Here is a 13,627-nt window from a genome sequence, read left to right on the forward strand (position 1 = left end):
TAATTTCTTTTGGTCGGTCCAAAGTGGACAGGAATAATTATCTGTGATTGCCAACATAATAACGTACAGTACATTTCTCAAGTATGTACTATTAAATTTTTTTTTACCTTTAATAAAAATTACTTTTTTCGTTAGGACAGTACACTTCAGGTATGCAGAATGGACAGTGGTATTTACTGCAACATGTAGTGCACTGCACAACTGAAAACATCTGTCCTTTTTTTAAAACTGTGATATGCATCTATAGATGGATGGAAAAATATAAATAGCATTATATTAGTTGTTGTGAAGTTTTTCAGTGAACTGGTTAATGAGGATCATGGCCATTACATGCACGCACTACTGAATAGCAATCCCCCTTGAAGTGTCCATGCGGTATCGAATAGCACAACCATTACAAATTATAAGTAACTACAGCAAACACTAATTAATTTAACAGTTTATGTCCAATATGAAGAACACAACATACATAAGCATTTAATACATCTGTATTCTGTTTAGCTAACCGCTCGTCTTCTAACATCAGTTTTTACCGTCACTTACTTAAGACACCTAGATTAGACTTAACAGTGTTCGTGCAAACAGAAACAGTCAGATTTAGTATAATCACCATAGGAAAAAACTAGTTACTAGCATTAGCAAGATGGAAATTGGTTTATTATGAACTTTCACATCCGTGATTGTTCACATATGAACGGCAAGTGAGTAAATAAGAATAGCAATTTAGGACGGCAACAGTGATTTGAATGGCTGATCTGATACAACGTAGTGCAATTACTTCAGACCAATGAAAACACCACTCTGGGATTTTGCTTCTGCAGCGACGGGTATCTCTCTTTTTGGCTTCCTTGTTTGGTCAGTGTATTTAAGTCTTGTGTTTAGTCTCTTGTGTGGTCTTTTATTGTAAGTACCTCTTGCTTGTATGCTATTTGGAATCTTGGTCTTCTGTGTCTGTAATACTGCCCACTTAGATTTTTTTGCTAATTTGCATAATATGCTAAACCTACTTTTGCCTACTACTCCTTGGTTTTTCATCTGATCATCACAATCTTGGTATCAAACTACGACAACATCGTGACATTTCCATACAGTCAGACTATCACATGTCAATCAATAGCTCTGAGGCATCAAAAGGATTTCACTTTGTTCCATTAGCTCTCGATATAGACTGATTCAGTTTAAAGTTTTACATAGGATGCACTACTCAAGGGTTAAACTGCATAAGATATCTGGTTCAATATCTCTGCTTTGTGAGAGATGTAAAACAGAGGAGGGTTCCTTGTCACATTTGTTTTTGTTTTGCCCTGTTCTGCATGGCTTTTGGACCAATGTGTTCAATTGGCTCTCAGGAGCTCTTGGGGTACAACTAAACTTTGACCCTATAACTGCGATTTGCGGATACTCTACATTACTGGATCCTCTTCCATACCCCCTACAACAGGTGGTAATGGCTGGTATGGTTGTGGCCAAAAAGCTGATCCTCCTTGACTGGAAATCGCCCACTGCTCCATCATTTAAACGCTGGCTGTCTGAAATGCTCACATTTGCTTCGATGGAACATTTGCGCAGTCAGGGCCAGAGAGCACAATACCTCAATAAAACCTGGAAACCTGTATTGGACTAGGGGTGGGAATCGTTTACTATCTCACGATTCGATTCAGATTCCGATTTTGGGGGCCACAATTCAATTCAAAAATCAATTTTCAATTAAAAACGATTTTCGATTAAAAAAACGATTTGATTTATAAAAATGTCTGCTTCAGTCTATAAAATCTGCATGATCTACTAGTCTACTTTGCAAGACAGAACGACAAATACAGAAAATTAAGTGTCTTTCACATTTAATTAACAAAAATTAAGTGCTTTGGTAAAATAAAATGGTTTTTGTTGTTACCAAAATTCTTGAGCTTCATTTTGTGAGCTGTCAGGGCTGGCTCGGATGCAGTTCCCCCAGCCGTCGCTAGGGGCACCAGAGTCAGTCCCAGACTAAACCAGCGTAAACGTACGTTCTCAGCCAGTCTCTGCTTTCTCTGTGATTGCTTATCGTTTAATGGTGTCTCGCCACCTCTCTCTGTTATGCTTTCTCTTTACTTATTCGAGTATCTCATGCGTCGCTTCCTGACCCATCTCAAGTTTTCCCAATCCTGTATTTCTTCCTATCCGTTTTGCCTTTATTTTTGAGAAGGGTTTTATTTTGCTGCAGCGTTTTTTGCCAGTTACTTCTGCTGGTGTCCTTGGTTTCGTTTTCGCGTTGCATTTATCCGCGCTGTTTTTTAGTTACTGTTGTTATTTTGTTTCTTCCTTCCGTCTCACTACGGTTGAGTGTTATTTTTCACGCATTGTATTTTCCGCATTGGTTTTTTGTTTCTATTTACTCCGTGCCCTCATGGTTTTGGTTTCTATTCTCTTGCACGTTGAGTCTTCTGTGTTGTTTTTTTTGTTCGTTCTGGGTCGCTGTGCGCGTTTCCCTCTCGCTAATACATTTGACGTGTGTCAAACGTCTTGATCTTGCGAGCCGGCACTTGGGTCTATCCTTCTCTATATTATTTCTCACCCTTCTCTATATTAACGCTCCCGTGCTCACCGCATTCCCCGGCATTCGGTAAAAACCAAAATGAACCCATATTTTTGTCTTAAATGTAGATCGGACAAGTTGAATATCTCTTTCCTCCATGTGTTTTGAACCTTCTTCGCGCATGAGTGTGTCCCAGAACATGCTGCGTAAAGTCTTGCGTAATTTTGTAATTACGTAACGCGAGACTTCACCACGACTTAGAATCGATTTTGGGACATTTAAAATCGATTCTGAATCGTAGTAAATGAGAATCGATTTTTGATATATGAATCGATTTTTTGGCACACCTCTATATTGGACTATTTTAAGGGACAGTGACCTGAGCATGTTTTGTCTTTATTTTTGAGCATGTTTTGTTTTTATTTATTTTTTGTTTTGTTGTTGATGTTTTGTGTGTTTGATATATATGGAAAATATAAAAGGAATAAATAAAATATTCAAAAAATAAAAAATAGCTCTGAGGCGTGGCCAAATTTACTTCAGCAGCTATATCTCAGCAACGCTTTGACCAATCTTCATGAAATTTTATCAGTTGTTAGGGCACATGACTCAGAGGTCACAGGTCAAAGCTGGCCACGATTGTCCAATAGGGGGCGCTATCACATGGAAAAAACTGTTTCTAATCATCCATTGGTCACATCAAGCCAAAACTTTACATGCATCATCATGGGGTCAAGTGGTATCAAGGCACATAATGGTGACATCATCACTCAAAAAACATGGCCGCCATTCGCCACTTAATTGGTTTTGGCCATTTGACAGGCTTATCATAGGTACATACACATGAAACTGACATGGTATGTTCATGTACACACCCTCTAAGACAGGGATGGGCAACTTCCATGATAAAAAGGGCCAAAATTTTTTCAGCACTATCATTGAATGGCCACATGACCACGCACTTAAAATAATTGGATATGAAAGACACTACAAATTATTCTCAATAAGAACACATTTTAAATGAATTCAGATCTGTATGTTTATTGCACCAACATACATCTATTTTCTGCATATAAATGCATTAACATGTCCTTAATAAGCAACAAAGACAAAACATTTGCTTAATAAAAAAGTGCAAAAAGGAATTTGAACTCCTTCATATCAAAGAACTGTAACGCGTAGCGCGCCGCGGAGCGAGGAGGCGGACACAAACGCTGAGAAGAGCGAGATTTAATAAGGGGAATTCCATAGGCGAAGTCGTTTGTACAGGCACGGGTCAAAACGGGAGAGCCGTCCAAGTGGTCAACAGGACAGGCAGGAGTCATAACAGGAGAGCCATTCACAACGGAGAAAAACAACGGAGATGGAAAATACCAGAACAGCGATGACAGATAATCCACAAAACCAAACAAACCACAAATAACCGACAACGGGCGAAAAACGGAGATACAAGTACACAGGACTAAACTAGACACAACTGAACACAATGACGACACGGGCGTGGCAGACAGAGGGAAGGTGGCGAATGTAAAATGGAGACAAATTAAGTATTATATCGCGATCGATTCTTAGTGTTGACTTGTAACTCCCGCGGTAGCCCAACTCAAATGTAGCCCAAAAAACCGCACCCCACGACCCCAGAATTTTTACCCGCGGCTGGACTTTCAAACAAGCCCAATTTGGCGTGAAAACCGCGAACCTGCCAAATATGCAGTTAGGAGAGGGGGGCGTAGCCCTACGTGACAAGAACAAAAAAGTCCTGCTATATCGTTTTTTTTTCTTTATTATTAAATTATTATTGATCTATTTGGGGGCCGCACTGAGTGAGGACGAGGGCCGTGTGAGGCCCGCAGACTGCCAGTTGCCCATCCCTGCTCTAAGACATACTCATGTTAGAAGGGAATTGCACCACTAGGTGGCGCTATACTAGAAAATCCAGAATTTCTCCTACATATTTTCACTTATCAAGAAATGCTTGGACTCAAATGATTGTTTGCAGAATTCCTAGCAACTTTGTATTTACATGTGCTTTGCAAAAATGCACCACTTTTTTATTATATAACAAATATATATAACTTGTCATTTTCATACTAGTCCTAGCATTTTAACTTCATCACCTTAAATCACACCTTGTAATACTCAGTAGACTCTGAAATGCTAAGATTAGCGAGAAAATCCTAAGGTTTTGACAAATTAATATTTTTCATATGCATCACAATGCTACCATCATAACACATCAAATTCCCAGTTCAATAACTATGCCATAGTATGTCTGATTGTTATGAAAATTGACATCCACATTCACATGACCAATTTGGTGAAGTGTGCCATGTTTGAGCCAAATCCATTCACAAACGGCTCTATAGTGAATATTTTCATTTTCCATACAAAGCAGTGCAGGGAGGCATAGACAGCTGCTAATGCCAGGTTCACACTACACGACTTTTCAGTCGTCAGGTTTTTGTGCCGTTCGCACTACACGACTGGTTGTGCTGTAATCGCGAGTCTTTCAGTTGTTGTGGCTTTCAAACTACATGACTGATCGGCGACGCAGGCTCACGAATTACACGACTGGGGAATCGCCGACTCATCTGGCTGCCGTCCAAAAACGCGAGAACACGAAAATGAAACTCTTGCGAGAACCAGCAACACCACGTAGAAGAAAAAAAAAACCTCACAACCTTTGCCATTCTCACACACGCTGCCCCCCTCCTCCACTCCCCCATCCTTCTAACACTTTACAACCCATGGGCTCTCCCTCCCCCCTCTCTCTCTTTCACATGCACTCACAAAAACAAAGGCCTCTCTGGCCTATAGCTTTCGCATACACACTAATTCTAGCCATTACTACCAATTACCCAATGACTAATATACAGATATTTAGCTTCTTTTTTTACACACACACACACACACACACACACTCACACACTCACACACTCACACAGGACTTCCTATATGCTTCATATATACATTTCTCTAGCCATTTCCAACACACTAACTGATATTTAGCTTCATTTTTTTCCATCCACACTCTCTCAACACATGCCCTCTATACATCCTGAAATGACATAAGAGAGGACAGAGATATGTAATTCACATCTCACACACAACCTCTATATAAACGCATGCTTTACTTATCATCAAAGTTGTGTTAGATACACATTCCTTGTGGCCTCCCTACTATGGGCACATCAGTGAGAACATGTCAGAGTAGGGATGAGAACATCATGAACAGGCAAAGATAAGAATATTGACAGATTTTGATATGTGACAGATTTTGTCAGCTAAATGAAAAGGGTTAAAGAGTGGTGTTTACATGTGGGGCACTAACCAGACCTCTCCTGCTGCTATGTTCACAACTTCTGACAAATTCAGCCAAAGACTAGTCCCCTGGGTCACTGTGTCAGTGCTTTTCAGCTAATTTCAGCATTTGATTTAGTTGTATGATCATTTTTCCAATATCTTCCACACTGTATGGCCCAGAAACCAAATTCTACTTCAACTTCCTTGGCTCAAGCCAAAAAAACAAGCCTCAAGAAGCCCTTATTGCATACATGAAAAAACACACTCACACACAAACACAAAGCTAATCACAGCATGTGATTAACTTGTATGATCTGATATTTAGCTTCATTTTTTCCATCCACTCTCAACAAATGACCTTTATATATCCTGTAATGACATAAGAGAGGACAGAGATATGTAATTCACACGCCACATACATCCTCTATATAACTCTGCATGCTTTACTTATCATCAAAGTTTTGTTAGATGCACATTCCTAGTGGCCTCCCTACTATGGGCACAACAGTGAGAACATGTCAGAGTAGGAACCAGAATGAAACCAGTATTGATACATCATGAACAGGCAAAGATAAGATTTTTGTGTCATTGTATGGTAATCCATCACTCTTTGGTTTGTTTGGGATTCACATTTGACAGATTTTGTTAGCTAAATGAAAAGGGTTAAAGAGTGGTGTTTACATGTGGGGCACTAACCAGACCTCTCCTGCTGCTATGTTCACAACTTCTGAAAAATTCAGCCAAAGGTATATTAATTTGTCTAGGCCCCTGGGTCAGTGTGTCAGTGCTTTTAAGCTAATCTCAGAATTTGATTTAGTTGTATGATCTGAATCATTTTGCCAATATCTTCCACAGTGTATGACCTAGAAACAAAATTCTTCTTCTGTTCTTGGCTCAAGCCAAGATGTACTGCTTACATCAACACACAAACACACATACACACAAAGCTAATCACAGCATGTGATTTACTTCTATGATCTGAATCATTTTGCCAATTTTTTGGGCTTTTTTGCCTTTTCGTGTGTGAACCCGCAATCACCGCTTGCGGCTATATTTATTTGTTTGTTTTTGTTGTTTTCCACTGAGAGCAAGATTACATTTATCTTAATTAAACTATTTAAATTTATTTAAAATTAGTGCCTAATGTGGTGTATTATAGATCACTTGTATCACTTTGCATCACTTATATCAAACCCACCTTTTGAAATGAGATATTGTAAATTTGATTAATCAAACCAATGACTGACCATAGACTAATCTAAAACTGGCATAGGCCTCTCTGCTGTAAATCGAGAATCAAATCGATTTGTGACCCTAAAATCGGAAATGCAATTGAATCGAGGACTTAGAGAATCGTGACACCCCTAATGATTACAGTAAATATAGGGGGAAACAGATCAAGAAAACAGCTGCTGCAAAAGAAATTGTTTTGGTGAAGACCAAACATATTGCAGAAAAGTCAGACAAAAAGTATCTACAGAGCTAACAGCTATAGGTGGAAACATAGTAGACTAGTGCATTCACAACTAGTACTAGGGTGTAGTCCTTAGTGTAGTACTAGATTTGAGCATTGCCAAAAGGGATGTAGTGTACACATAAATAATCCTTATACAGATAAATGTTCCATTGACAATTATGACTGCATTTAGCAATCTTCACATTAGCAGTGTCATGCAGATCTCCCATTTTTAAAAACAGTTCTATTTTGTGATTTCTCACCTCACTGTTATGTCCTCTCAGATTGAAGTTGATGCGCTGTGGAGTGATACAGTCCCTCTTGCAGTGACTAGAGGTGAAGGTTACCCCCACCACCCCTTTACCATTTCCAGTAGCCAGCCAACCTTCTTCATAGTACTTCGTCCTACACACTGGCTTCTCTTTCTCATGCTTAGGCACACAGCCCTTCCATGACAAGCAGAGGATGTTGGAGTCACTACATAGAACAGGGCCATGCTCCACTGCTGCAAACATTCCTGTTTAAGCTTCTAAAAAAGTCAGTTGAAAGTTAAATCCACACTGTGAGCCAATAGAGATCAATATACAAGATCCACGAGACTCTAATTAAATAATCTTAAATGATCTTCACATCAAGACCAATGTAACAGTTCCCTCGCATTTGTGGACTGCGGAAGATAAGACCAGGATCCGGGTCCCTAACAATACAGAAAACAAGAAATAACAATAGCACATTATAAAAGCAAACAAATACTTTCACACACTGTTCTACATCCCCAAAGCTGTAATATCAATAGCTTTCAGAGCAATGAATAAGGTGTGGCCTAGCCAATGGAGAATATTTTTCTCACATTGTATGACACATGCCTATGGAATAAAGTTTCATCTAATTCAGTTTAGACTCCGTTGGTGGAACTGACATTTTGTTTTCAGCTTTATTTTGCTTGTGTATGTATTTCAGGATGCAACAGGGCAGGTGTGTGACTAAAATTGTCAAATCTGTAAAAAAGCCCAGTGATGGACAATACAGCTATGGATCACATCATCAACGATGTCTCAATTCGATAACCCATTTAATATTGATTCTTCTGTAGAGTAAAATATTGTTCCAACTCTACAAAACATTGGTCAATGGGTATGTAAAGATGCCAATTAAGTTGATTATTATGTTATGTAATTATTAGGTACATAGCTGTTTATGGTTTGGTAATGTTTATTTGGTAATAAGCACATACAGGTTCACTTTTTGCCCATGAATGGCATTATCTACAATGAAGACAGATACTCTGTTATAGGCAGAAAGTAAACTAAAGCTAATTTTACAGAGCAGTTTCCTAGGAGGGATGACACTGCTCACAGCACCCAATCTAACACATCAAACGAGTTGTGTGAACAGGAATTAATGGTGGGCATGTGCCCAAAATTACACCTATGTTAACGGGCTAATTTAATTAATGGATGCAATTAATGAAGCATTCAAATAGAAAATGGTGAAATATGCTGATTGAGGTGACAGAATGTTCGTGGCAGGTTTATATTAGGCTAGGGAATAGAATAGTTGACATCTCATCCTGTGTATAATTACATTTTTTCGTTTGTGTCTATGTCTTTGGCATAATCCCCAAAACTGAATCCTGAAACTCGCAGAAGAGACTAAAATTCTGTTGAAATGAGGGAAAATGCGTTCTCCATATTCTACTTAATTTCATTTATTTTCGTCTATTCATTCTATTTCTTATTCTGTTTTGTTAATATGAAGCGAATATGAGCTAGCTATGTCGGTTTAAAAAAAATATAAGTTGTTAAAAGATCGTGCATGAAATTTTGTCTGTGTCCAGCTCTACATTAATCTCTTGTGATGAATCTGGTCACGCTTTCGTTTACTGTTCAAACGGTGACGATTTTTAAAATCGTCATCTGAGGACACAATGATATATACAAGGATTTATACTATCTTCTCATATAACTACAGTCGTTAAACAACGTATGCATGTTTCATCCAGTGGTCACTGGATGAATTTCGTTCCAAATAGAATTTTCGACAGGGGCCGTCATTGTACAGTTACTTACATTGGCACTGTTACATTGTACAGTCCTTCCATTTAATAAACATGACATGGACTTAAAACCTAAACTGTTAGTAAACATGTAAAATGCATTCACCTGTGATCCAGGCAAGGAGGATTTATCCACGTGAAGAAAATATATATCCACTTAGAGGCCGAACTTCCACGTCGGAGCATTCCATGAAATAATTTGAATCAGCATGGATTCGATTAAAGGTCGAACCCAAGCAACATTTGAAATATTTTCTGTTTAAATGGATTTAGTGCAGCGATACAATAAAGAAGCATTTGAGCTCTAACTGGAACTCCTCGTTCAAGTGGATAGTCCACACAGTAGCCAATAGCAACATAGGTACTCAACGCTAACTAACCAGCTAAAGTAATTGATTAACGTTTAAATAGAAACGTTAAGTGGCACTTAGTCTAGCTGGCTTACTTGAGAACGCTGATATGGAATGTAGCTAGTAGCTTAGTTAGCTAAATTGCAGCAAAAGTAAAACAAAAACATGATGCCATCAATAGTATTATATAGCTAGCTAACTAAATATAGCTATCTTGCTACTGTTCGTTTAAACTGTATCACGATACGCTATTTATAATTAAACCACAAGCACTTACTTGTGAACTTCTCGAATATCCTAGCTTGCTGGCTATCTAAATTATATTAATTTTGTTTAAGTCAGAACACCCCTAGCTATAATAGATGGGAACCTAGCAATCTAACAAGTTTACTCAAGAGGTTGTGTAAATGAACAGTTCAAAGGTGGTACATTCCCAAAACACATTCATTGAAACTCTCGACAACCAAAGAATGGTATTTGCAACTATACAATTGATTAGTTTGAAACCAAAGTCGTTTGCTATGGTGTTGGTTAGGTAGCTGTTCTTCAAATGGTGCAGTACTTTAGCTAGCCAGATTAGTTAACTAGCTAGCCAACAAAATAACTTAAGTAATGCTAGCTAACTTGAAAGCAAAGAGCAAAACGAAAAGTATGCCTTTTACCAAAATTTAAATTCCCCCCTTGTAATATACTTGTAAACAAAAATCTTAGAAAATCCCAAAATTCACGACCTGTTTTGGTCCAGCTAGCGTTAGCTATGTCTTCATTTCTAAGTTGATCCCATTGCACATTTCCGAACAAGAAGCTAATATATGCTGTAACACTTGACAAGAAGACCGAGGTAATTTCTGTCAAAATAATAGTCTCTACTCAAATTTAATTGAATCATTCTTGACGGTTTATCAGCACCTTCATAATACATATTGCATTAGTAAATACACATAGGTCTGCTAGTATTGCATTCTATTACATTTACATCAGCACTTTATCGAACACTGATTTTCAGCGTTCAGGTGAGATTTACTTTGTTTAAAATTGGATAGGCCTATCTTTTATTGTCCTCCTGACTGAGTCCCAGAAAAAAAATCAAGTTTGAGAATTTCAGTAATTTAGAAAAAATAAGTTACAGTGATTTTTCTTCTCATAAACTAGTAATACTAGACATTATTGTTTAAAAAAATACCAAGAATTTCTGTGACATTACATGTATGCCATATACTTTATGTATGGGTGCCGGACTTCTGTGTGTCTGTAAGTCCTTAATCTTTTGGCAAGCACGTGATCTGGAGAATCTTTTTAATTGGCTGCCTTAAAGTTTGCTGTGGGGTGCCATTCAGACACACCTACTTTTATTGACAGCCTATATGTATAATATTTTAGTACAGTATAGTATCCGCTTATGCAGGGATGGGCAACTGGCTGCACACGGCCCTCGTCCTCACTCAGTGCGGCCCGCAAATAGATGAATAATCATTTAATAATTAAAAGAAAAAACTTTTTTGTTCTTGTCACATAGGGCTACGCCCCCCTCTCCCGTGTCGGTGTTGTTCCTTGCCTGGTTATCCCGCCCTGCGTGTCTGTTGCTCTGGTTTCCCTCTGTCTGCCACGCCCGTGTCGTTATTGTGTTCAGTTGTGTCTAGTTTAGTCCTGTGTACTTGTATCTGTGTTTCACCCGTTGTCGGTTATTTGTGGTTTGTTCAGTTTTGTGAAGTACCCGTCGCTGCAGAATCAAAAGTCCAGGAGGTGGAGCTGGATCTAGATCCAACTCCTCCCACCATCCATAGTTTCTTTTGGTCGGTCCAGGGGGTGCAAGTACCCGTCGCTGCAGAATCAAAAGTCCAGGGGGTGGAGCTGGATCTAGATCCAACTCCTCCCACCGTCCATAGTTTCTTTTGGTCGGTCCAGGGGGCGGGCGGAGCTGCATCTAATCCAACTCCTCCTACATGTCACTTATGTTTTCTGACCAGGAAATATAAATCCAATAAATTCACCCTTAAGATTTTTACAGTTTAAAAATCAAAATGTTCTTTAAATGTTATTTAAATAACAAAATACACGTTTTTTTTAAGTTTACAAGAAAACATAAAAGTGGACAGGAATAATTATCTGTGATTGCCAACATAATAAAGTACAGTACATTTTTCAAGTATATACTATTTATTATTTTATACCTTTAATAAAAATTATTTTTTTCGTTAGGACAGTACACTTCAGGTGTGCAGAATGGACAATGGTATTTACTGCAACATGTAGTGCACTGCACAACTGAAAGCATCTGTCCTTTTTTCAAAACCGTAATATGTATCTATAGATGAATGGAAAACTATAAATAGCATTATATTAGTTGTTGTGAATATGAGGATCACATTAGTTGTTGTGAATAATGAGGATCATGGCCGTTACATGCACGCACTACTGAATAACAATCCCCCTCGAAGTGTCCATGCGGTACCGAACAGCACAACCATTACAAATTATAAGTAACTACAGCAAACACTAATTAATTTAACAGTTTATGTCCAATATGAAGAACACAACATACATAAGTATTTAATACATCTGTATTCTGTTTAGTTCACCGCTCGTCTTCTAACATCAGTTTTTACCGTCACTTACTTAGTTTAGACACCTAGATTAGATAAACTTAACAGTGGTTTGTGCAAACAGAAACAGTCAGATTTTGTATGATCACCAAAGGAAACTAGTTACTAGCATTAGCAAGATCAAAATTGGTTTATTATGAACTTACTTTCACATTAGTGATTGTTCACAAATGAACGGCAAGTGAGTAAATAAGAATAGTAATGTAGGACAGCAACAGTGATTTGGAATGACTGATCTGATACAACTCTGCATAGTGCAATTACTTCAGTCCAATGTAAACACCACGGTGGGAGGAGTTGGATCTAGATCCAGCTCCACCCCCTGGACTTTTGATTCTGCAGCGATGGGTATCTCGTAAATTTGGCGTTCTTAAAGTTACATCGTTCTTAAAGTTGTTCGTAACTTTCTATGATCGTTCATTATCGGGAAACCCCCCCCAGGACACTCTTGGAAAAGAGGTTTTTAATCTCATTGAGTCTGAAGTATCACACTTTATGAATGAAATCGAAAGATTGCATAACATAAATCTAAATATTCACATATTCAACTTCTCCCCCACAGTCACCTACTGCTTTAATGACCCAGCAACCCCTCTGCTCACCATAACCACTTTCCCAAATCAAGGAGTTAGTGAAAGGGGCCAAAACTAAGCTCAGCCATTGAACTATTGATGAACTATTAAACAAATCTCCCCAACAACCTCAAAGTAAAAAACAAGCTCATAATCCACCAAATAGACTGCTCCGCTCGCGAGCTCATCACCAGCAGGAGCTCCACCCACCCTCCACCACTGTAAAGGAAAATTGACATCTTTTGGGTCTGTGCTGCTAGTGTTGATATCAGCGGTACATATTTTCAAAACAAGCATGGACCCTGTGTCCCAATTATCTCCCCCATTCCAGTTCTTATCAGAAGCAGAACAAGGAGTTTAGGTCAGATACTGTGAATACATCCAACCTACAGTATGTTAGAAGTATCTCACAGTCTTTGAAACATGATTTGAAAAATGCACAGGTTATTAAGTTAGCTCTACTAAATATCAGGGCCTGTATTTATCAAACTTCTTAGAGTGGAATTTTGGACTTAAGTGCTGAAAAATTCTTAGATTTGCTCCTACTCACAGAGTTAAGTGTAAGTGCCTGTTATCAAAACTCTCAAGTATAAGAATCACTCTTACTCTCCCGAAAAGTTAAGACTGCTCCAGAGGACTCATAATTCGTTAAGAGTTGCCACCAGGGGGCTGAGATGGCACTGAGAAGACAGAGACGCGTGCGAACCTTCATTTTAGGTACACATTTCAATTTTATAGATATATAAATATGCACATAAATATGCACAATGCA

The 13,627-nt window shown here is 38.4% G+C and overlaps 1 protein-coding gene across 3 annotated transcripts in view; it reads right to left on the reverse strand.

Moving 5' to 3' along the window:
* Window positions 1–10,502, reverse strand: part of LOC143514834 (tubby-related protein 4-like) — a 51,453-nt gene extending 40,951 nt beyond the window's left edge. The window contains exons 1-2 of one of the 3 annotated variants that reach the window (XM_077006496.1): window positions 9,437–10,502; window positions 7,538–7,971 (exon numbers count right to left, since the gene is read on the reverse strand). In XM_077006496.1, the coding sequence (XP_076862611.1) occupies window positions 7,538–7,789 (252 nt within the window). In that variant the 5' untranslated portion in view covers window positions 7,790–7,971; window positions 9,437–10,502. The remainder of the gene's footprint in view (window positions 1–7,537; window positions 7,972–9,436) is intronic. The other 2 variants (XM_077006497.1, XM_077006495.1) reach the window with 2 other exon arrangements.
* Between the last annotated feature and the right edge of the window lie 3,125 nt (window positions 10,503–13,627).

This window comes from Brachyhypopomus gauderio, chromosome 5, assembly GCF_052324685.1.
Source record: "Brachyhypopomus gauderio isolate BG-103 chromosome 5, BGAUD_0.2, whole genome shotgun sequence".
Classification (NCBI taxonomy): Eukaryota; Metazoa; Chordata; class Actinopteri; order Gymnotiformes; family Hypopomidae; genus Brachyhypopomus; species Brachyhypopomus gauderio.